Below are 23,900 nucleotides of genomic sequence, written 5' to 3'. Positions count from 1 at the left end.
TTTTTTCTGCTGTGTAGTACTTCATTGTGTAAATGTACCATATTTTCCTTATCCAAATTCAGTCGAGGGGCATTTAGGTTGTTTCCAGGTTCTGGCTATGACAAACAGAGCTGCTATGAACATAGTTGAGCACATGTCCTTGTGGCACGATTGAGCGTCCTTTGGATATATACCCAAAAGTGGTATTACTGGGTCTTGAGAAAGGTTGTTTCCCAATTTTCTGAGAAATCGCTACACTGACATCCAAAGGGGTTGTACCAGCTTGCATTCCCACCAGCAATGCAGAAGTGTTCCCTTTTCCCCACAACCTCTCTAGCATAAGTTGTCATCAGTGTTTTTGATCTTAGCCATTTTTACAGATGTAAGATAGAATCTCAGAGTTGATTTGATTTGCATTTCTCTGATGACTAAGGATGTTGAACATTTTCTTAAGTGTCTTTCAGCCATTTTAGATTCCTCTGTTGAGAGTTCTCTGTTTAGGTCTGTACTCCATTTTTTTTTTTAAATTGAATTATGTGTTCTTCTGGTGACCAATTTCTTGAGTTCTTTGTATATTTTGGAGATCAGACCTCTGTCTGATGTGGGGTTAGTGAAGATCTTTTCCCATTCTGTAGGCTGTAGTTTTGTCTTGTTGATCGTGTCCTTTGCTTTACAGAAGCTTTTCAGTTTCAGGAGGCCCCATTTATTAATTGTTTCTCCCAGTGTCTATGCTGGTGGGGTTATATTTAGGAAGTGGTCTCCTGTGCCAATGCGTTCAAGGAGCACTTGAACTTTTGTAGAGTTAAAGTATCTTTGTATTGTTTTGAGTAGAGCAGTAACATTTGACTCCTGATTTAATAAGATTGCTCTGCTTTCTCCTTACTGAAACTGAAAGGATTCAAGAATGGAAAGCAAAGGGATCTGCTAGGAGGCTCCTGTAATAATCCAGGCAAGAAGGATAGCCTCTTAAATGTGGCTGGTTACAGTATTATTTAGGAGGTTAGTCTAATGGCATTCCTAATCAGTGGACTATGGAGTCTAAGAGTAGAGGAGTCAGGGGTGACTCCAGTAAGTTAGTATAGTAAATTGAAAGGTAAGACTTAGTATTCACTCAAAGGAAGATGCCATTTTATTTTGTCTGGAACCCTGAAAATGTGGGACAATAATATTAATTTTAATTTGATAAAAATAAATATATAAATAAATATAGCATCTGAAGGAGAAATCATTTTAGTGCTTGATCTTCCCCCAAAAGCTGTGAGCCTCTGTTGTGAAGGAACACTTGCTGAATCCAGTGACAGATGATTAGCTCTTCTCATTTTCATCCTGAGCATCTCAGGAAGAAAGTGTGTGAGCTGCATAAAGTGTTTTAGTTACCTCCCTTGATACTATATTAAAGTCTTTTCTCACAGAGGGGCCTATTGTCCTTTTCTTTTTTGTCCTTTTTTTCAGAGTTGTCTTCTCTAGGTATCTTAAAGTGTGAGGAGCATTTGTGAAATTCCTCTAGATGCTGCATACTGTTACATTTTAGTTAGTGTACTTTTTATTAGATAATCAAGACTAAATTATTATACCTTAATTTCTCTATTCTCCTCTTGCCAAGAATTGAAAAAGTATGGGTTCGAGATGGAGCTGCATACTTTTATGGCCCCATCTTCATTCATCCAGAAGAAACAGAACATGAGCCCACAAAAATGTTCTACAAAAAAGAAGTGTTTCTGAGTAATCTGGAAGAAACCTGCCCCATGAGTTGTATTCTAGGTAAGTATTTGTCATTTTTCATCACAGTTGTTCTGCAAAACATTGATTAAACATTACTGTTCTACAAGGCACTCTTCTTGGCATTGGGTCTATTGCAGTATAAAAATACGAAAGTCTTTGCTTTCATAAAGACATTGGAACAAAGGCTGGGGAGTCAATAAATAAATAACAGAACACCAAGTGGTAATTAGAGTTTTAAATGAAAATAAAACAAAGAAGATTAACAATAATGTTGAGGCAAGGTCATGTGATTGGTCATAATTTTGCTGATAGATGCTATGTGAATTGACCCTAGTATGGTTTAAAAATAAAAGAGAATTATCTGAGGCTCTCTTCTGGGTACAGCAAATGCCTTGGCTTAGATTATCTGTTTGTGTGTGAGACCTAAAAGGGTTGGGTAACTAGGGCATAGGGAGGGGATGTGGTGTAAGGAATACACCCTCAGAGTTTTCTCAATACTCACGTAGTAGATCTTGTAGACAGTGCAATGAATGGACTTGAAAGGAAATGGTCGGAATGAACAGAACTGTGGTGTGTGGTGACACACATACTTAGAGGTAAGAATCATTGTGGCAGTGTGTGAACACTGTTATAAGAGTAAAGTAGGAGATAGGGAGACTAGTCTAATGATTCATTTCCGTTAGATTCTTAAACTTGATCATTTTATTTCCTCCATTCCAAACTACTGTCTTGATTTCTGTTTGGTCATCTACCAAGTATTCCCAAGGGTATTTGATAGGCTTCCTGTAGCCTGACAATAGGTTTCTCCACCAACACATTAAGTCAGATCAAGCTGAATTAAAAAGTAAAAGACCAGGTATATTTGAGCAAAGCAACTCCTGGGTGAGTTCTCCAGCCCCCAGAGATTGGGGGTGGGACTCCACAAGAGGGGTTTGTGCCACTCTGGGCAGGGATTGGAGAGCTGGCAGCCTCAGGGGAGGAGCTACCAATTGACAGTTTTTCTGAGAGGGCAGGGTTTAGAGAGGGAAGAATGGCTGCTTCAACAGGGGTGAGCTGGAGATTCTAGCCAAACAGTATTGTTTCTTAGATCTAGTTGTATGTCTCATCATAGGTTAACAGTGTTGCCAGCTGTTGTGTTTCTCCATGCCCTGAGAGCCACTAGATCATATACTAACTTTGTATATTCCCTTGAGATGGCTTCCTAAAAGATTCCTAGTAATAAGCTTTACAATGATGGTTAATATTTTGCAGATTCCCCCACCAATGCTCCTCGTTAGAGGCTGAACCAGGGCCTTGTGCTTGCTAAGGCACACACTCTACCATTAACCTGCATAGCTACAAACAGTTTCTTATTTATTGTTCATGGTTTTAAAGAAGCCTCCATGGATCTCAAACAAAAAGGAATTTGCAGAGTCAAACATATGTTAGTTTTTATTTGATGATATGTTAGCTAAATTGTTTGGGTGCTTAAAATTATTTTCAGAATTAGATATGGCAACACTGTTGAGTTATTCAATACATTTTCAACTTTCTGTCATGAGGAAAGTGAACTAAGACCAGTAAAGTCATTAAACTTTACCTTTCTATAGCAGGAAATATCTTCCTTTTAAAGTCTGATCCAGACTAAAGTCGTTTTCTAGTGTAAGCCCAACAAGATTAAAAAGAAGCATTCTAAAAGTGAGGCTGAAGTGTCCTCTTGCTAGGGAAGCTGTATAATTTATTGGGTTAATTTTTATTTAATTTTAATTTTGGTACAACTTTTCATATGACTTTTACCTTTTCTTTGACAGAGGTGAAAGCCATGGCCCCTCAGTAGAACCCAAAGAACATTGCCTCTAGCAATAAATTCCTAGGAGCATAGGAGACTACAGAAGTATAGCTCATCACAAATAATATATACTGCTGCTCCAGGAACAATATTGAGGTTTTTTGTTTTTGTTTTGAAGAGCACGAGGAGGGGGCTCTCACATAGTTATGACTGTCCTGGAACTCAACTATGTAGAACAGGCTGGCCTGAAACTCACAGAGGTCCATCTCCCTCTATCTTCCAAGTGTGCACCTCAATGCCTGGCTCAACCTAGCTCACTCCTTTTTTTTTTTTTTTTTTTTTTAAGAGAGATAATGTCTCACAATGAAGCCCTGAATGGCCTGTAACTCGATATGTAGACCAGGCTTGCCTGAAACTTAGATCTCCTGACCGTTACAGATGGTTATCAGCCAGCATGTGAGTGCTAGGAACCAAACCTGGGTCTTTTGCAAGACAGCAGCCAGTGCTCTTCTGCTGAGCCGTCTCACCACCACTACAAACTCATTCTCGAGTTTTGTTTTTTTATTTAAAGTATATAGCAAAGCCATACTGTAAGCAACGGCCATCCTTTTCCGCACAATGTGGGCTGTATCAGGGTTCAGATGAAACTCTGTGAAGTATTAGTGTTCACTCACTGAGATTGCATGAAAGTTGTTAGCAGTGGACTCTTGACTTAGTTAATTGTTTTAAAAGACAAATGTTGAACCAGGCCAGTGGTATAGACCAGTATTCCCAAGTACTTGCAGACTAGAAGCATAGGAATTTGAAGTTAGCCTGAGCAACATATATAAAACGTTTCAAGGGAATGGGGCATGGCAAAATGACTGATCAGGTAAAAGGCACTTGCCTTTTAACCTTATAACCTTAGTTCAATCCCTGGGAACTACACACTGGAAGGAGAGAACTGAATATTTTAAGTAGTCCTCTGACCTCCACATGTACTACCCTATTCATACATACACACAGCTAAAAAAAAAAAATGAGACAACCCTCACTCAGCCTGTAGCCCCAGTTGACTTGGAACTCTATGCAGACCAGGCTACCCTAGAACTCATGGAGAACTGTCTGACTCTGCCTCCTGAATGCTGAGTTTAAAGACGTAAAAGTTAAAAAAAGAAAGAAGAAAAATTAAATTCCCAATTAAAAAAATAAAGTCCACAGGGGGGCTGGAGAGATGGCTCAGCAATTAAGAGCACTGGCTAATCTTCCAGATGACCTGGGTTTAATTTCCAGCACCCACTTGGCAGTTCACAATTCCTGTTCCAGGGATCTGACACCTTCACACAGACATACAAGCAAAACACCAATGCACAGAAAGTACAAGTAAATAATTTTTTAAAAGAATAACTCACCTTGGGGCTGGAGAGATGGCTCAGCGGTTAAGAGCATTGACTGCTCTTCCCGAGGACCCAGGTTCTATTCCAAGCACCCACATGGCAGCTCACAACTGTCTGAAAATCCAGTTCCAGGGGATCTGACACCTTCACACCAATACATATAAAATAAAGTTAAGTAAACCATAAAAATATTAAAAAAAAAAAAAGAATAACTCACCTTAACAAGTAGATAGAACTGGGCTTTCCTAAAAGCTGAATAAAGTCTGGTAGCTAAACCACAGTTAGCACCCCAGGCAATGGAATAGTTGAGTGAGCGTTCAGACCACCCAGTCAACAACCTCTCCTGTCAAAGTCCCACTCTGTGGCAGCTGCTCAAAGAAATGTGTTAGACCAGGAAGCTAGAGATGAACTAGCAAAAATCTTCCAAGACTTAAAAAAGGAGAAACTTGGAGCTGGTACTTACGTTGTTTTTTCCCTACAAGATGGAGTTTATTGAAAAATAAGTGATTCGGTGCCCTGAAAATGAACAATCACCAAATTATCACCTGCAAATGACTACTGGAAGACCTGAAAGTGGTCCTCTAGCCCTTTCTTTCAGGCCATCCCAGATAACCTAATGATACAGTTAGCTCTGACCAGCCAACCCTAAAATGTAGCTAGTATTTGAAGGCATCCTGGAAACCTACTTAACAGTATCTCTGGTAAGGTGTCTCTGGTGCCCTCTTCTGGCCTGCAGGCATACATGCTAGAGGAATACTATAAATATAAGAGATAAATAATTTTGTTTGTTTTCAAGACAGGGTTTCTCTGCATAGTCCTGGCTGTCCTGGAACTCACAGTGTAGACCAGGCTGGCCTTGAACTCACAGAGATCCACCTGCCTCCACCTCCCGAGTGCTGGGATTAAAGGCGTGCACCACTACCGCCCAGCAATAAATAAATACATCTTTTTTAAAAATTTTAAAAAATCTCTAAAATATTACTGATGTGCTATGGCTCTCACATTTGTCAGTCAGACCAGCAGGAACTTCCCTCACCCAGAGCTCAGCTTTAATATCATCCTCAGTCTGATCTCTTGCTCACAAACTGTGGCAGTAGTTTATAAGGTATTTTTAGAATATGATTGTTGTTTATAAGAAAAGTGGTTGTTGCAGTCACCTCTCTCCAGAGTATTCCTTTCAGCTCTTAAAATGTTATTAGAAATAGCACTTAGAAATTTTCTTGTAAAAAAAAGTTATTTCAATATAAAGTTTTAATGTCAACATAATAATTAAACTAGAAATTTACTTTTTTTCTCTTCTTTTTCTTTTTTTTTTTTTAAACAAATAACATCCCTTATTTGGGCTGGTCATGTAGAACTCTTGCTTAAATCCCCGGTTTCCATCTCCAGGATTGCAGAAAAACAGAATACTTATTTCCAAAGCATTCCATTCCCCACTACTTCTTACCACATCTTAAATATATATGCTTGCCCTGGAAGTCATCTGATACTTAGGCCCCAAATGATAATATGTGGTTAATTTGCCTTTTAATGTGCTGTGGTCTCAATATGTGTGCCCCTCTATGATTCATAGGTCAAAACTTAATGCCAGTAGGATCTTTTGGGAGGTGCTTAGGTCATAAAGGCTGTGCACTAAAAAAACTAACAGTTTTAGAGAGGGATCATAAAAATTGGTTTACTCTCTCTTCGTTCTTATGCTCCAGGTACCTAGAACCTTTCTGGTTCAGTGAACAGAAATGTAGCAGACACTGACGTCTTTGTTTGGGACTTCCTAGTTTCTAAAACTGGAAATTTTTCTATTCTTTAGAAATTTCTCAGTCTACAGTAGTATTGCTGTAGCAACCTAAACAGACTAATGTCTTCAACCAAAGTAGTATAGCATGTTACCTCCTTGAGAAAATTCCATAGTTGACAAAACAGGCAAATTTTTTGCAAGGTTCATCCTTCAGGAAGCTTCCCACAAGTCGAGCAGTCAGCTAAAATTCCTTTCAGGGATTGCAGGGGAAGGGAAGTGTTTCTCACTGCTTTTGAAACTGGAAACTCCATACCAAGAACCTAGGCTATCTTTAAGACTGTTGCTGAAGCATAAACAAAAACAACCCCCCCTCCCAAAAAAAGAGGAAGGCGTAGGTAGCTAGAGAAATGGCTCAGTGATTAAGAGCTGCTCTTCCAGATGACCCAGGTTCAATTCCCAGTACATACATGGCAGCTCACAGCTGTTTATAACTTCAGTTCCAGGGGATCCCAACACCCTCTTCTGGCCTCTGTAGGCACCAGACATACACGTGGTGCTAGAGAAATATATGCAAGTACAGATAAATAGAAAATACATTTAAAAAATTTAGAGCCATGTGGTGGTGGCACATGCCTTTAATCCCAGCACTTGGAAAGCAGAGGCAGGCAGATCTCTGTTGAGTTTGAAGCCAGCCTGGTCTATAAGAGCTAGTTCCAGGACAGACTCCAAACCCTTTAATCCCAGCACTGGGGAGGCAGAGGCAGGTGAATCTCTATGAGTTTGAGGCCAGCCTGGTCTGTAGAGTGAGTTCCAGGACAGGCTCCAAAGCTACAGCAATACCCTGTCTTGAAAACAAAAAAAATTTTTTTAGAAGAGGATAGGTTGAAGCTAAGTTACAAAGCTCACCTTTCAAGACTTCAGCCACATTTTCATATTTAACATTATATGGTTATTAAACTTTGGCTATATTCCAGAGTTTGATAAAGAATTTTTGGCTCTAGGCCAGTGAGATGTCCGAGTAGGTAATTGAGTTCTGTTCGTGTCCTACATGATGAAAGGAGAGAATCACAAGTTATCCTCTTACATACTTGTGCCTCTACACCTATAGCACATAAAAACACACTAAATGTAATAATATTGTTTTTAGATTTATTTATTTATTATGTATACACTGTTCTGCCTGCATTCCAGAAGAGGGCACCAGATCTCATTACAGATAGTTGTGAGCCACCATGTGGTTGCTGGGAAGAGCAGCCAGTGCTCTTAACCTCTGAGCTATCTCTCCAGCCACGTAATAATATTTTTTGATTTCGTGTGTGTGTTAGTATATGTGTTTGAGCCCATAGAGACCCAAAGAGGACACTAGACCTGGAGTTACAGGAACCTAGGTACTGTAGGAGCTGGATATCGAACTTGATTCTCTGAAAGAGCGACAAGCACTCTTAACCACTAAGCCATCTCTCTCCAGGACCCACCCCTTAATTTTTTTTTATTCTAACAGTTTTAACAAATTTTCTTGGTGCTTCTGAGAAGAAATGGCTGTTGACATATCCCTATATCACTGTTTTCACTAATTTAATTGGATAATTATTTTTCCAAAGATTTCTGTTACAGGGCTGGAGAGATGGCTCCATTGTTGTAATAGGAGCTCGGGGCTGCGTCCCCAGCACCCCGGCCGCCTGCTAGCTTATGCCCCGAAATAACAACACACAAACTGTATTCTTTTAAACACTGCTTGGTCCATTATATCTAGCCTCTTCTCGGCTAACTCTTGCACCTGGACTAGCCCATTTCTAATAATCTATGTAGCACCCCAAGGAATATTACCGGGAATATTCTAGCCTACGTCCATCCTGGGTCGGAGCTTCATTGCGTGTCTGGCTCTGAGAGGAGCTATGGAGTCTGTCTGAGGAGTCTTACCTCACTTCCTCTTCCTCCCAGCATTCTGTTCTGTTTACTCCTCCCACCTATGTTTTAACCTATCAGGGCCAAGCAGTTTCTTTATTGCTTAACCAATGAAATCAACAGATTGATATATGACACTCCCACATCAGCTCCATGGTTAAAAGAGCAGCAGTACTGGCTGCTCTTCTAGAGGTCCTGAGTTCAAGTCCCAGCAACCACATGGTGGCTCACAACCATCTGTAATGAGATCTGGTGCTCTCTTCTGGCCCTCAGGCATACATGCAAGCAGAACACTATACATAATAAAAAATAAAATCTTTTAAAAAAAATTTAAAAAAAGTTTTCTGTTCCAATGTATTGACTCTTACAGTGTTTAAACCAGCTTTATATCCAGAATCGTACTTGATTCTCAACATGACTATATAAGAAAAATGATGGTATTTTCTAAAAAGGTGAAATTACTTCCAAAGAAATGGATCAGAACAAAAACTTGGTACTCTTACCACTTGTATGTCAGTTTCAGTAGTTGGTAGTTGGTTTACAGCCAGTTGGAACATGTGTGCTTGAACTGACCTGCCTGCAATGATGAACAGCACAGGAAACATACAGTGAGACATGGTTGCTTCATTTTGATATAAACCCCCCACTTAGTGCTCAAAAAGTAAGATTTAGCTCCATTTTTACATCTCAGTATGCACCAACCAACCAAAGGTGTGAAGTTTTTTGTTTGCTTGTTGTTTGCTTCTCAAGGCAGGGTTTTTCTGTGTAACAGTTCTGGCTCTCCTGGGACTCACTCCATAGACCAGGCTGGCCTCGAACTCACAAATGTCTGCCTGCCTCTCTGCCTCCCAAGTGCTGGGATTAAAAGCAGTGTGCCACCACCAGCCAGCTGGGCTTTATTCTTTAAACTTGAAAGGATTTATAATTTTATGATGTTAACTCGGTACATTGTTGAATATAAATCTTATTTTTTTTCCTCAAACAAGATTTGAAGATAGATCTATTTGTAGCTTCCCTGGTGTAGAGCTGGTAGGCATATTTCACTTAGAAGACTATCTTGACAGCCATGTTCCTTGTCACTTTTGGGGAAGAATTGCCTTTAGCCCATTTAAGCAGTGGTCAAGTGTCCAGGTGTGGTGCTGCACACCTTTGTTCCTAGCACTTGGGAGCAGAGTCAGGAGAATCTCTGTTCTTTTAAAGACAGCCTGATCTATCTACATAGAGAGACCCTGTCTCAGTGATGAAGATGAAGAGGAGGAGGATCCAATAGCCACAGTAATGTTACTTCAACCACTAAGATAATAATTCCAGGACTGTGACCTACTGGACATTCTGTTCCTAGTATATTTGTTGTTTCCTTCATTGTAAACCTAATTAAATGTTTTAGCAGTTTTATTAGTAAAACAAGAAAAGTAATAGTTTAAATTTTTATATTGAGCTATACATTTTTCTCCATTTCCCTCCCTTCCTCTCCTCTTCCCTCTATCCTCCCCTGTGACCCCCACACTCCCAATTTACTCAGGAGATCTTATCTTTTTCTCCTTTTTGTGTAGATCCATATATGTCTCTTAGGGTCCTCTTTGTTTTCTAGGTTCTCTGGGATTGTGAATTATAAGCTGTTTTTTCTTTGCTTTATGTCTAAAAGCCACTTAGGAGTGAGTACATATTATATTTGCCTTAAATTTTTAAAAGGAAAAAGAGCCAGAGTTTTTAAAAAAGAAACACTGTATGGAGAAAATCCAAGAGATAATCTGATAAACTATTACAATTAGTAAGTGAAAATACCAATATACTTTATTCCCATATGCCATCAAGAAGGAATTTGAAGATTGCACCACTTAAATATTCAATACCTAGGAATCCTTCATGATGTGTAAAGAGCCAGGTGTGGTGGTGCAGGTCCTTAATCCCAGCATTCGAGGAGGCAGAGACGCAGGATCACTGAAAGTTCCTGGCCAGCACGGACTGCACCGTCTTATAATTCATCAATTATAAAGCAAAAATAAAAGACACATACACAGACCACTATAAGAAATTTAATGGTAAATAATGCCTATAAGTTCTCATGGAACGTATGGGAGAGGACATTTTAAACGCATGCCTTAAATGTACATGTGTTCTCTCAACTAACAAACAGGTATTGCTTGACCAGTATTTGGGGAGAGAGGGACTGGAGACAGAAAATTGAATTTACCTTACTGGTCACACATGTATTAGGTCAGATAGTAGATAAACAAATGCATTAAAATATTTTGTTGAAGCTACTTAACATGAGGACTTGTAGTTAAACATACATGCTTCATCCATCTCTAGGAGCAAGAATGCATGAAACCATAAGAGCAAAAAGGTGGTGGAAAAATTACAAGAAAACTTTATATTAAAAAAATAATAACCTAATATGGGTTAGCATACCAGAGAAAGCTGATACCTAATTCCCCTACAAGCAAACCCAGTAGAGAACTCTAGAAGTGACAGGCATATTCAACAACAGGAATTTGTTACTGTATTGTTTTCCTTGTTATTGACTTGTAAGAGATTTTTAATATATTGTAAAAACAAATTCTTTGCCAATTACCTGGCTCATGAATATTTCCTCTTGGAGGAAGACTAATCTTTTTATTTTCTTTCTTTTTTTTAAAATGTATTTATTATGTATATAATATTTGTCTACATGTATTCCTGCAGGCCAGAAGAGGGCACCAGACCTCATTACAGATGGCTGTGAGCCACCATGTGGTTGCTGGGAATTGAACTCAGGACCTTTGGAAGAGCAGGCAATGCTCTTAACCACTGAGCCATCTCTCCAGCCCCTCTTTTTATTTTCTTAATTTTGTCTTTTGAAAAGCAGAGGAAATCTTTTATTTTGCTGAGGCCCAGTATATATATTTACATATATAATATATGTATATATTTATGTATACATATATATTACATGTATATTTCCTTTTCCTTTTTTGGTTCTGTATGGTACTTTAATCTCTATATGTCTCAAGGTTGTATAAATTTTGTCTTGTTTTCTGTGAGAAGTTTTTATTTTACTTCATAGGTATTAAAATGTATCTATTACAGTAGCCACTAGCTACATGTAACTCTCAAGCACTTAAAATGTGGCTTGTCTGGTTAAGTTTTATTATATATACTACAATTACAAAATATATGAAAGAGAATAATGATAACTATGTTAATCTTTATATATAATAAAATGCTGATATTTGGATATATGGAGCAAAACAATATATTGATAAAGATGTTATGCAAATTACAAAAGACCCAATTAATGAAAATGATCTGTTACATTATAAAGGAAGAGCTCACTATTTTAAGGATATCCATTCTCCCAAAACTAATCTATAAATTCATTGTAATTCCTATCAAGATCTTTTTGTTGTTGTTGTTGTTTGTTTTTTGAGACAGGGTTTCTTTGTGTAACAGCCCTAGCTGTCCTGGAACTAGTTCTTGTAGACCAATCTAGCCTTGAACTCACAGAGATTCGCCTGCCTCTCCCTCCCAAGTGCTGGGATTAAAGGCATGTGCCACCACCTCCCGGTTCAAGATCTTTTTTTAATGTGTATAGACATTTTGTCTGCACATATGTCTGCATGCTGTATACATGCCTCGTGCCCATGGAGGCCAAAAGAGGGCATCATTAGATGCTCTGGAACTGGAGTTATATACAGTTGTTATATAAACTGTAAACCGTTATAGGTACTAGGAATTAAATTCTGGTCTACTTGAGGAGTAGCCAGTGAGCTGCTGAACCATCTCTCCACCTCCCAAATCCAACAGCTTTTAGAGAAAAATTGTATTATTAGGTGACATCAAGGCTGTGTTTCACCTGTGGTTAGGGACCCTAGTAGGAACCCAAGCCAAAGCACTTAGATACATTTATTTCAGGGCTTCCGATCACTTGACTTTTGTTTTGAAATGGGAGTCTTGTTGCCCAGGCTGACCTGGAACCCAGTATGTGTCTGAGAAGGACCTTCAACTCCGACACTCCTGCTTCCACCTCTGCAACACTGTGGGTTGCAGGCATAGTTAACCATGCTTGGTCCTGCATGCTAGGCAAGCACTCAGCCAGATGAACCACATCCCTATCTCCCTTAGCTATGAAGAGAACTTTTTAAAATCATTTTTGCATCTCTGTTTTTTCTTCTCTAAAACATAAAGAATGGCTGTTCTAACTAAAAGTCTATTGAGTTTGGTAAATAAATGCCATGTATTTCTAAGGCAGTGATAGCGCTCTTGAACTTCTAAATGTTTCTGACCTGCTGGGTGATGGTGGTGCACGCCTTTAATGGCAACACTCGGGAGGCAGAGGCAGGCAGATCTCTGTGAGTTCGAGGCCAGCCTGGTCTACAAGAGCTAGTTCCAAGACAGGCTCCAAAGCTACAGAGGAACCCTGTCTCAAAAAAAAAAAAAAAATACATAAATAAATGTTTCTGACCTGTTTTAAATGTATGTATACAATGAGTTGTTGGCTGTGAGCATTTTTAGTATGTTCAGTAATAAAAACAGGGTTGTTCTTGTCACTTTTGATTGGATTTTTTTTTTCAAATATTTATTATGTATACAATATTCTGTTTGTGTGTATGCCTCCAGGCCAGAAGAGGGCACCAGACCTCATTACAAATGGTTGTCAGCCACCATGTGGTTGCTGGGAATTGAACTCAGGACCTTTGGAAGAGCAGGCAATGCTCTTAACTGCTGAGCCATTTCCTCCTTGCTCCTCCCTGCCTAGGAATCTATTCCACTCAATCATATGAATTTTGTATGTTCTGTATTATACATAAGCGGGACAGTGGATATTTTGTCTTTTTCTTGGTATATTTCATGTAACATAATGTTTTCAAGATTGGTCCATGTTGCGTGCATCAGAATTTCATTTCCTTGTAAGTCTGAGTAATGCCCCATAACAGATATGCATGATGCTTTGTTATCCATTTATCTGTTAGCCAACTTAGTTTTTTTCTACATTGTAGCTACTATTAATAATGTTGCTGTACATGCTGTAAGAATCATTGCCATACAGTTGTTTGATCCTTCAGTTCTTTGGGCTAGACACCCAAAAGCAGCATTTCATGCGGTAATTATGTTTAATTTTTAAAAAATAGTTCTATTTATTCTTTGACAGTTTCATGCATGTATACAAACTTGATCATATCCACCCCCAAATCCTCCTCCAGTTCCCTATGTTAAGACTACTTTCCATAGCAGCTGCATCAGTTTATTCTCTCCAGTTTCTTACTTGCCATTGTTCCTTTTTCCTCTTAGAAGTCATATTCATGGATATGAAGTGGTACATTGTAGTTTTGATTTGCATCTCCCTAATGATTAATGATGCTAGCGATCATTTTCCTGCACCTACTACAATCTTAAATCTTTGGGGAAATGTCTTTTAATGACTTTTTTTCTGTTTTTAATAGAATCTTATAAGTGTTAAATTGTGGACTTTTAAAAAATATTCTGGGTATTAGATACTTAACTAGATACATAATTTGAAATTTTTTTTCTTCTGTAGGTTGTCTTTTCACTTTTCCAGTAGGATCCTATGGAGTTCAAGAGTTTTTAATTTTGATGGTCTACATTTTAAATTTTTTCATTATTTACTTATGCATATGTTTGTATGTCTCTATGTCCTCAAGGTGGTCAGAAAGGTGTTGGCTCCCCAAAGTGGGAGTTCCAGGGAGTAATGAGCTGTCTGTTGTGGGTGCTGGGAGTTGAACTCAGTCCTCTTTAAAAACTATAAATGCTCTTACCCACTGAGGCATTTCTCCAGCCCTGAAGTCTGACCGTTGTCCTCTGTGCTGTTATGTGTCCCTCCAATGTCTGTTCTAAGAAACCACTGTTTAATCAGATGATGGAGATCACACCTTAGGTTTTCCTCTGAACCTTATTCTGTAGCTCTTCCATGTAGGCATTTAATCCATTCTGAGTTGACTTAATGTGTGGAATGTGGTGGGGATTGACTTCTTTCATGTAGAAATTTAGTTGTCCAGTTGTACAGGTTTTATGTCTAGGCTTTCAGTTTCATTCTATTCATCTGTATATATCTTTTATGCCATTTATATCCTTTTGATTTATTTAACTGTGAACCAAAACATAAAAATATAAAATTTGGAACTGGGGAAACAGCTCGGTTTGCCTTGCAAGTTTAAAGACCTGAGTTTAGTCTCCCAAACCTCATTTCATAAAGCCAGATTTGGTCGTGTGCACTTGTCACCCAGCACGGGAGAGGCGGAGACGGCCTGGGGCTCACTAGCTGGTCAGCCTAGCCTATTAACCATGACAGCGCCTACTCATTCAATCTATCTCCAATTTACTCTTTCAGGAAAATGTGCTGTGTTGTCATTCAAGGACTTCCTCTCCTGCAGGCCAACTGAAATACCAGAAAATGACATTCTGCTTTGTGAGAGTCGCTATAATGAGAGTGACAAGCAGATGAAGAAATTCAAGGGGTTGAAGAGGTTTTCACTCTCTGCTAAAGTTGTAGATGATGAAATTTACTACTTCAGGTAAAGCTTCTAAAACTAAGGGAGAAAGAACACTTGGGCTAAATTATCAAAATAGTGTAGCCCAATGTTTTTTTTTTTCTTTTTTTTTTTTTTTTCTTTTTTTTTTCGAGACAGGGTCTCTCTGTAGCTTTGGAGCCTGTCCTGGAACTCCCTTTGTAGACCAGGCTGGACTCGAACTCACAGAGATCCGCCTGCCTCTGCCTCCCGAGTGCTGGGATTAAAGGCGTGCGCCACCACCGCCCGGCTAGCCCAATGTTTTGAGTTATTATTAGGTCTTGAACTATCATTACATAATTCCAGTTGAAAATGTTAATTTAGTGAAACGTGGTAATTCCCATACTTGGGAGGCTGAGACAGGAGGATTGTATAAGTTTGAATCAGCCTGGGCTACAAAGTGAGACTTAGTTGCAGAGAGAGAAGGAAAATATTCAATTAAAAAATTATTGGACAGTTCTTCTAATAGTACCTTGGCTAAGACACGAGCGACTGTATAATGAAGACACTTGGTTCTGGTTGGCAGCCTCTCTGTGGGGGCATTGCTCATTTCCATAGGTTATGACAATTCCCTTTTAACATATAGTCCATTAGACCTGACCTGTGCTCTGTGAGTATTCTTCAGAATTATTTCTAAGTAGAAGTGATATCACAAATACTCATTTAAGCTACTTTGTTGCCCTTAGTCTCTAAGGCTTAGAGTGACTGTGGAAGGTTGTAAAATGTCATTTGTAGATGTTCAAATCTGCTCTCTGACAACTTGGAAGTGATCAGCAACTTACATCTACTTACTCATTTATTTATTATTTATTTATTTATTAAAGATTTCTGTCTCTTCCCCACCGCCGCCTCCCCTTTCCCTCCCCCTCCCCCTGTCAAGTCCCCCTCCCTCGTCAGCCCAAAGAGCAATCAGGGTTCCCTGCCCTGTGGGAAGTCCAAGGACCACCCACCTCCATCCAGGTCTAGTAAGGTGAGCATCCACGAAACTGCCTAGTCTCCCACGAAACCAATAGGTACAGATGTACTCACTCATATTTGGTTTCTAGCCATAAATAAAGGACATTGAGCATATAATTGGGGTCTTAGAGAAGCTAAATAAGAAGGAGAACCCAAAGAAAATCATATAGGCATCCTCCTGAATATTAACCTTCATCAGGCAATGAAAGGAGACAGAGACAGAGACCCACAATGGAGCACCGGACTGAAATCTCAAGGTCCAAATCAGGAGCAGAAGGAGAGAGAGCACGAGCAAGGAACTCAGGACCGCGAGGGGGGCACCCATACACTGAGACAATGGGGATGTTCTATCGGGAACTCACCAAGGCCAGCTGGCCTGGGGTCTGAAAAAGCCTGGGTTAAAACCGGTCTCGCTGAACATAGTGGACAATGAGGACTACTGAGACCTCAAGAACAATGGCAATGGGTTTTTGATCATTTATTTATTTTTGACACTGTTTTCAGAAAACCAATCATTCCTCAGAAAGAACCCTCACCTTTGTTGGAAAAGAAGATACAATTGCTAGAAGCTAAGTTTGCTGAGTTAGAAGGTGGAGATGATGATATTGAAGAGATGGGAGAAGAGGATAGTGAGGTCATTGAACCTCCATCTCTACCTCAGCTTCAGACTCCCCTGGCCAGTGAGCTGGACCTCATGCCCTACACACCCCCACAGGTAAGGTGACATGCCCGTTACCTGCCTTGTTCTCAGCTCTGGTCTGCAGCAGGTTCAGACATGACAGCCCCTGTGTATTCAGCCTTTGTTTTGTTTGAGATGATGTCGGTAACCTAGGCTGGCCTCAGACTTGTGTATTCAAGGTGTGCTTGAACTCTTGCTTTTCTTGCCTTCATTTCCCAGGCACTGGAAGTATAGGCATACACTGCCACGCACTTTTAATATGTGAACTTTTGCCTAGAAATCTGCAAAAAGGAATAATAGTGTTTTTTTGTTTTTTGTTTTATTTATTTATTTTAATGATGGTGTTTTATTTGCTTGTCAGAGCCTTTATTTACTAATTTATTTTTAATTGACAAAAATACATATCACATCATCAAGCCAATAATAATTACTCTTTTAAATTTCATAGAGATGGTTTAATAGCAGTTTAATTGAAGGCTTCTTGCCTTGTAGTGAAGAAAAGAAATAAAGAATGGTATTATGCTCTTAACTCCCTTAATTTTCAGTGGCCATATATGTGATCCTTCTGCCTCCATTTCCACCTCCTAAGTAATGAGATTATAGATGTATTCTGCCATACCTGGATACCTGTGTCTTTTAATTTCCCCCTTTTTATGGTTGAGGTGATTCCTATTGTATTTATTTTCCTCATTCAGAATTTTCTCAAGACTTAATTGTGAGGTCACCATTGTAGATTGCAGTCATGGAATTCAATGAAATTTTCACTTGTTTTTGTACAAGGCAAGAAAGCAGTATATTTTGACCAAGAAAATGTGAGCTACAAACTGAGTATGTCTATAAAACATTTATTATTGAACCTTATGTGTCTGGCTTCTAGAAACTATGTAGCTAACTTGGTGCAATCTTCTGATACCCTATGTAAGCTTTCTGTCTTACAGTCTACCCCAAAGTCTGCCAAAGGCAGTGCAAAGAAGGAAGGTTCTAAACGGAAAATCAACATGAGTGGCTACATTCTGTTCAGCAGTGAAATGAGAGCTGTGATTAAAGCCCAACACCCAGACTACTCTTTCGGGGAGCTCAGCAGACTGGTGGGGACAGAGTGGAGAAACCTTGAGACAGCCAAGAAAGCAGAATATGAAGGTAAATAGAGACCAGGCACAACTGTCCCCACTTTCTAAGAAGAAAGGAGTGTTTTCCAGGAATGCACATGCATAGGCAGATTTTACTCTCTTGTTCTTACCACATGCACATGAATTTGGTGTTTTGGACTGTTCCAGCTGACAGAAGTATACCGGCAGTCGATGCCAGTACACGGAGTGTTGCCTCTAACTTGGCCTCAGATCCCGGTGGTGGTGTTGCCACAAATTTCTCAAAAAAAAAAATGGTATTAAAAATTGCACGATTTTATTTCATTTATCCCTGTAGGCACACACATTGAGCAGGGGAGTGACTGTTCAATAATGTTAACTTTAATTTTGATTAAAATTCACCTGCAAGTGGCCTTTTAAAATAAGTGTCTTCTGTTATGTCTTTTAACAGCCAAAAGCTGTAAGTTAAACTCTAGGCTCAGACTTGGTGTGCCTGGTGCTGTGTCTATGTTCATACCTAATACCAAGACACTTGGATGCTTTTGACAAAGCTCAGCTGTCTTCATTTCCCCTTTACTCTGCAATTAGATCACTTTGAGCCATGAACTATTAGTACTCAAATATTTGGTGGTTCATAGCCATAAATTCTTAAGAGATTTGTGGTGGTTTAGATCTTTTGTTGTTATAGTTAATATTGGATATGACTTTAATGAATGAGAGAAAGCAATACATTAGTTAGGCAGGCCTTTTAACCTTTGAGTTGTAGTTTTTCCATTTTAAATATTGTATGTAGATAATGTTCCAATAAAAAGTCTCCTTCCCCACAGTGGTCAGTACACTTCTTGACTAAGTCCAGATCCCTTATTTTCCAGCAAGCGTACATTATGAAGGCTGCTTTTTTTACTAAAGTTTATGAAATCTCCAAAACAACTCTTTTGTTAAAAAAAAAAAAGTTATATTCCTATTACTATTTATTCTTATAAAATTATCTGACAGTCTTCCTTACGGAACTTCTAGTGAAGCCTAACCCTGCAAGATGCTCTGCCAAAAAATATTTTGTGGCAAAACCTGTTTCAGAAGCATTCCAAATTCTAGGCATAGTCCTGAGTTAGTCTCCTAGATTAATAGATTAATAATAAAGAACCTTTTTATTATTTGTCATCCATCTTCTGAAGTATGACCAGGTATTTATGTGGTATCTAGGAATACCCTGGAAAGTTAATTTATGAAACATTCTTTGAGAAACTCTAAGTCAGTCCCATAAGAACTTGTAATTCTGGAACACTTTGATATTTCAGGGCTTACTGCAAGTTACGACCAAATATACCACCTAGTTGGAGGACTGCTGTCTAAGAAATTAGGCTAATGTAGTGTAAAGCCCGTTTCAAGGCAGACGGCTAGTATTGTGTGGTATGGATGGGAGAAAGGGATCTAGAGATAATGTGAAGACAGAAAAGCTGGAGCCCGGCCAAGGGAAGAATAAATGATAGTTGAGAAATTCGCTCATGCAGTGGGGTGTCTGGAATTAGGAAGGACCTAGTGAGATGGGAGTTGCATGGTTCAGTAGCCTGAAATTCAAACTCTGAACTTTGGGTTTCTCTGCCCACTAAATTCAAAACCCAAAGTTGGGAGTTTGGCTGGCATAGTTTTAGTAATTCTGACTTACAGAGCTTCCCAGTTCAGCTTCTCTCAGGAAGAACTAATATTTGATCCACACGCCTGAACTTTTCTGTTTTTGCAAACTTCAATTTTTCTCAATTTTTCTTTTTCCCTCCCAGTTTTACTGTTTCATTTATGTCAGTTTGGATTTAATATTGGTGCATCTAGATCACCAATAGTTTTTTTTTTAAGTACTATCTTGGGAAGACAGGCTGTGAGGATGGGTTTGGCCTTCACACTTGTTGTGCTCAGATTACAGAGGATGTTAGAATGGGTAGTGCTAGTGAGTGATGACAGGTGTCCACACCAGCTCCATCACAGCCTTGGGGACCTTTGACTTGCACATTTCTCACATCCTCCCATAAAGGAGTGGAGCTGTTGGTTCTTGAGTCTCTTTAAAGCCGCATGACCTCAAGCTGTTTCCCCCAGATAGCTCTAGTCTTTTGAATTCCATGTTGGAGAGTTAACTGTGAAAGTTGAAATGTGACACCAGGTGTCAGGGCCATAAGTTGCTGTTTCTCCTGTATTCTTGGACAAGTCACTGCCTGTATCCCAGCTTCTGTTTGCACATCTGAAGAGTGGGAAGGACTTCCTACTTAGCTAAATAAACCCTGTGTGGTGGGAACTTTGGGAATATGCCCTCAAAGAAGGTCTGGCCTGCTAGAAGTGTGACTGTTGAAGGTACTGGCTCTAGAGGTGCAGAGTAGCTTAAGGAAGTGAGGATCTATTGGCTAATAGCCCAGAGGTCCCAAAAATATGTGCTCCTCTTGCATTTCAGGTACACTAAGTGCAGATGCTGGAATTCTTGCTGATTTAGGGTAATTTATGATCAGTTTTGAACTCAGCTTAAGTGAACCTGGTTCTTTGAGAATTTTGTCCATTGCTATATACATGTATGTATTAGTTCCCCGCTTCTGATGACTGTAGTCTAGCTGATCATGTATTTCCTCCCTTGGAGTCTGTTAATCATGACCTCTTCCTTTGCCTCATTAGAGTGTAGAAACTGGCTGTTCACGTTTCCTAAGATCTTAAACTAGAGGGAGTAAGCTACTTTTCCCTTACAGAGTTAATTTTCTTCAGCTGCTAAACTTGTGATATTATTGATGAGTCCTCAAATTTTAGTAAAATTGGATACAAGAAATCAGGAAATTAGAGTAAGTACAATTGTGCCAAAAATTATAATGGGCCATGGAATTGCTTCATGTTGAAATTATAATCTTTAATGCTATTAATACTAGAATAATGATAGCGCTTCTCATCTTCAGAGTGCCTCGTGAGATTACCCACGGTGGTTACGCTGGCGATGTGTTTTGATAAAACCTGTGCTTTCTGAATGTGTGTTCAGTCTTAACACTCTTGAAATCTTTGCAGACCAGTTCTCAAGATGGGATAGGAAAGCTGAATTCTAGGTTATCAAGTGAAATCGGCCCGACTCCTGTGTTGAGACTAGTCATCTACCGTTCCTTCCATTGAGACAGAACTGTTGCCTGTGTTTTTACTAGTCCTGTTGAATGCAATGGATGGTATTTTGAATTCCTGGGTTAAAAACAGAATTGAAAATCTGAAATGCCTTTACAGAGCGGGCAGCTAAAGTTGCTGAGCAGCAGGAGAGAGAGCGAGCAGCACAGCAACAGCAGCCGAGTGCTTCTCCCCGAGCAGGCACCCCTGTGGGGGCTCTCATGGGGGTGGTGCCACCACCAACACCAATGGGGATGCTCAATCAGCAGTTGACACCTGTTGCAGGTAAAAACAGGAGCTAAGACCATTTTTTTCCACTTTAAGAAATTCCTTCATTTTTTTTTTCTCCAAAAGGAGTAGGCCACAGTCTGTAGCCTTTTCTCATGACAGATTCAAAGTTTCAAGTCATCCATGTTGTCCTGTATTGCTTTTCCCATACAGGCAATGCCTCTTCTCTATCCCAAAGTGGGCCATGGGCCCAGCCCTGGCAAGTGGTAGGTAGCAGCTCTTCCCTTACTGTAGGCATGGTCTGGCAATGTTCTTACCCCAGGCTGCTCTTGACAGAGCACTCCAGCAGGAAATATAAACAGACCTTGAGTTCTGTTCTGAAGAACTCCAAGGAAAACATAAAAGCAGTCTTTAGGTGGTGTTGATGTTCTGTCTCATGCCAGTTCAGTTTGCCTTATTCTGCTGCAGCCATCCTTAAAAGACTGACCACTTAAAAGGATTTTTGACAATGAATTATTAAATCCTTTCTTGGTCACCAATGTGCATGACTGCTTAGTAGGGGGGAAGTCCTCATTCAATTCATTGTGCCCACTCTGTAATGCTTTTCTATTTAATTACATTAAACTGCATTTTCTGTTAGTATCCCAGTCACATATTTAAATAAAGACAATAAGATGAAAGAAAGAGAGAGAGAGAAAGAAAAAAGAAAGAAAGAATAGGAAAAAAAAAGTTAAAGAAAATGATGAATGTGGTTTGCTTGTGTGTGTTGTCTCTGGTTCTGGTAGCCATAGCAAATTTGACTACTGTTGAATTGAAATCTTGTCTGACATGTCTCCACGAAGAGCCTGCAGACCACCTCTCAGGCCTTCCTTTGTTACTTCTTCCTGTCTGGTGAGCTCTGCATATGCCACCTGTATTTCCTCTTAAACAATAGTCTGACCTCTTTTGCACTTAGTCCAAGACAGTGTTGTTTAAGGCAGCTTTGTTGGGATACTGTTTTTGTTTTTGCTGTTTTTTGTTCTTGCCGTTTTCGTTTTTTGCCTTTTTCGTTTTTGCTTTTAGAGGAAGCGTGCATAGGATAACTTTTCCCTTGTTGCTCCTAACTTTTGTGATGGCAAGTTCTCAGATGCACTGTCGCTGAACTCAGCAGTTGCACTCACCAAAGCACGTCTGAATCATGGCTGTCGGTGCTTTCAGTGTGACTTATGTTGATCTAACAAATCTCATAATCGCCTGCTCTATTCCATGGCCCATTTTGGTTAATGGGGTTCCAGAGGTTTTCAGAAATCGGTCTTGATCACGGGGACTTTGAAAGTTAGGATTCCCTCATTGACATCCTCTTTTGTTCTATTTGATGTATAAATCTGTGGCACTATGTCCTTGACGACAAAACCCAAGAACATAATAACAAAATGAATACAAATAGCTAAAAAGAAACAAAAATTAGCAGCTGCAGCAATTTTAGCTCCCTGTTGGGGAATAGCATCATATAGCTCTGTGGTTGAGGAAGATGGTCCCTCTAAAAGACCACTGCTCTATTACTAAAGGTGTGCTGCCCAGGCTTCTGGGCCACAGGAGTGAAGGACAGAATCTCTACAATAAAGAGCCTTTGTCCACAGTGAGAGCTTTGCAGCTAAGAGGGTGATTTTTCCATGGAATATAGGTTGCTTAGGGCCTGAGTCTTAGCCTTCTTGTTGTCTGAGACCAGCTTTGCTTACAAGCATCGAAGCTCATTTGAACACATGTGACTGGGATAATAAATGCCAAAGTACAGTTTAATGAAGACAAGTGTTGTGTCTTTCAGTTCTTAATAACTTAATCTTCAACCACAGCCTATGGCGGCTGCGTTCAGATGGGCTTTTGTAATTGAAAGCAAAGCCTCCTAACATTGTTCAATTTCTCACCTACTTATCCTTCAAAGCTGTACCTGGTGGTGTTGAAAGGGCAGTTTGGCAACATTGGATCTCATCATGTTTAAGATGATGGTATCAGCTCAAAGTCGTTTTTAACCTTGAACTCTTCAAAACTGAAATGCATGCTATTTCATGTATAGAAATATTTCAAATTTGTTTTGTATAATTGTAAGTTTCTCTAGCCAGTTTAGATATGACTAAGGAGGCAAGGTGAGTCAGTTTCAGGGTTTTCAGTATGCCATACCTTTAAAAGACTAAACTTGTACAAATAAATGGTTTCTAATACCACTTCAAAGTAAAACTGAAATTCTCTTCGAAGAGGATTTTGGTGCTATGCCTTTGCCCTATGTGAGAAACTGCCTAAAAGTGACTGTACTCCAGGGGGAGCTTTACATCCATTGAGACTCTTACAATTCCAGGAGAGTCGTAGTTTATTCTTTTTTTTTTTTTTTTTTTTTTGATTGGTGTATCCTTACCAAAATAATTTTCTTATTTCCAAAATACTTGTTGTAATACTTCCCTGGCTAGCAGATGTTTTGTTATATGACGGTATGCTTGGAAAATAAAGGAACAAAAGCCTCTGTTCTTAGGAATTCTATACCTCAGTTAAAACCCCTATCAATTGAAGGTTTACGTGAGGAGATTTGTGAACCTGAAGACAGTGATAACAGCTGGCCTTTCTTCCTGTCAGCAGAGCCAAGCTCCCCAGCTGTCCCCTCAGGCCTGCTGTGTGTCGGTTTCTAAGCAACCTGGACTTTAGTTGGCTTGAGAAGGTTTAGATTTCTCCTTAACATATTCTGAAATCTAAAGATGAAATATTATTCATTGTGATGGATGTTAGAAGTTGTTCTCCAGCTCAAACCTTAACGTAATCCATTCTTAACAGCAGTGGTGGAGATAGAAGGGAGGAGTATATGAAGAAGTCTT

General features: G+C 39.5%; 2 protein-coding genes across 46 annotated transcripts in view; one reads left to right on the top strand and one right to left on the bottom strand.

The window, feature by feature from the left end:
* Window positions 1-23,900, bottom strand: part of Uqcc5 (ubiquinol-cytochrome c reductase complex assembly factor 5) — a 72,703-nt gene that overhangs the window by 33,833 nt on the left and 14,970 nt on the right. The window contains exons 3-6 of one of the 3 annotated variants that reach the window (XR_007594614.1): window positions 17,868-17,995; window positions 8,989-9,062; window positions 7,487-7,624; window positions 4,861-5,361 (exon numbers count right to left, since the gene is read on the bottom strand). Coding sequence is in view for 1 of the 3 variants with exons in the window: in XM_050158169.1 (XP_050014126.1) it covers window positions 17,953-17,995 (43 nt within the window). In the remaining 2 variants the exon portion in view is untranslated. Of the gene's footprint in view, window positions 1-4,860; window positions 5,362-7,047; window positions 7,137-7,486; window positions 7,625-8,988; window positions 9,063-17,783; window positions 17,996-23,900 lie in introns of those variants that run through there. The other 2 variants (XR_007594615.1, XM_050158169.1) reach the window with 2 other exon arrangements.
* The window catches only part of Pbrm1 (polybromo 1), a 101,287-nt gene that overhangs the window by 68,551 nt on the left and 8,836 nt on the right, over window positions 1-23,900 (top strand). For 18 of the 43 annotated variants that reach the window (XM_050158113.1, XM_050158108.1, XM_050158109.1 and 15 more), the window contains 5 exons: window positions 1,583-1,740; window positions 14,814-14,997; window positions 16,453-16,663; window positions 17,551-17,767; window positions 20,953-21,117. In XM_050158113.1, the coding sequence (XP_050014070.1) occupies window positions 1,583-1,740; window positions 14,814-14,997; window positions 16,453-16,663; window positions 17,551-17,767; window positions 20,953-21,117 (935 nt within the window). The remainder of the gene's footprint in view (window positions 1-1,582; window positions 1,741-14,813; window positions 14,998-16,452; window positions 16,664-17,550; window positions 17,768-20,952; window positions 21,118-23,900) is intronic. The other 25 variants (XM_050158128.1, XM_050158138.1, XM_050158127.1 and 22 more) reach the window with 3 other exon arrangements.

This window comes from Alexandromys fortis, unplaced genomic scaffold (assembly GCF_014885135.2).
Source record: "Alexandromys fortis isolate MF-2015 unplaced genomic scaffold, M_Fortis_MF-2015_v1.1 scaffold_106, whole genome shotgun sequence".
Taxonomy (NCBI): domain Eukaryota; kingdom Metazoa; phylum Chordata; class Mammalia; order Rodentia; family Cricetidae; genus Alexandromys; species Alexandromys fortis.
The sequence above is the reverse complement of the archived record's forward strand: the minus strand, read 5'-3'. Positions and strand labels throughout refer to the sequence as shown.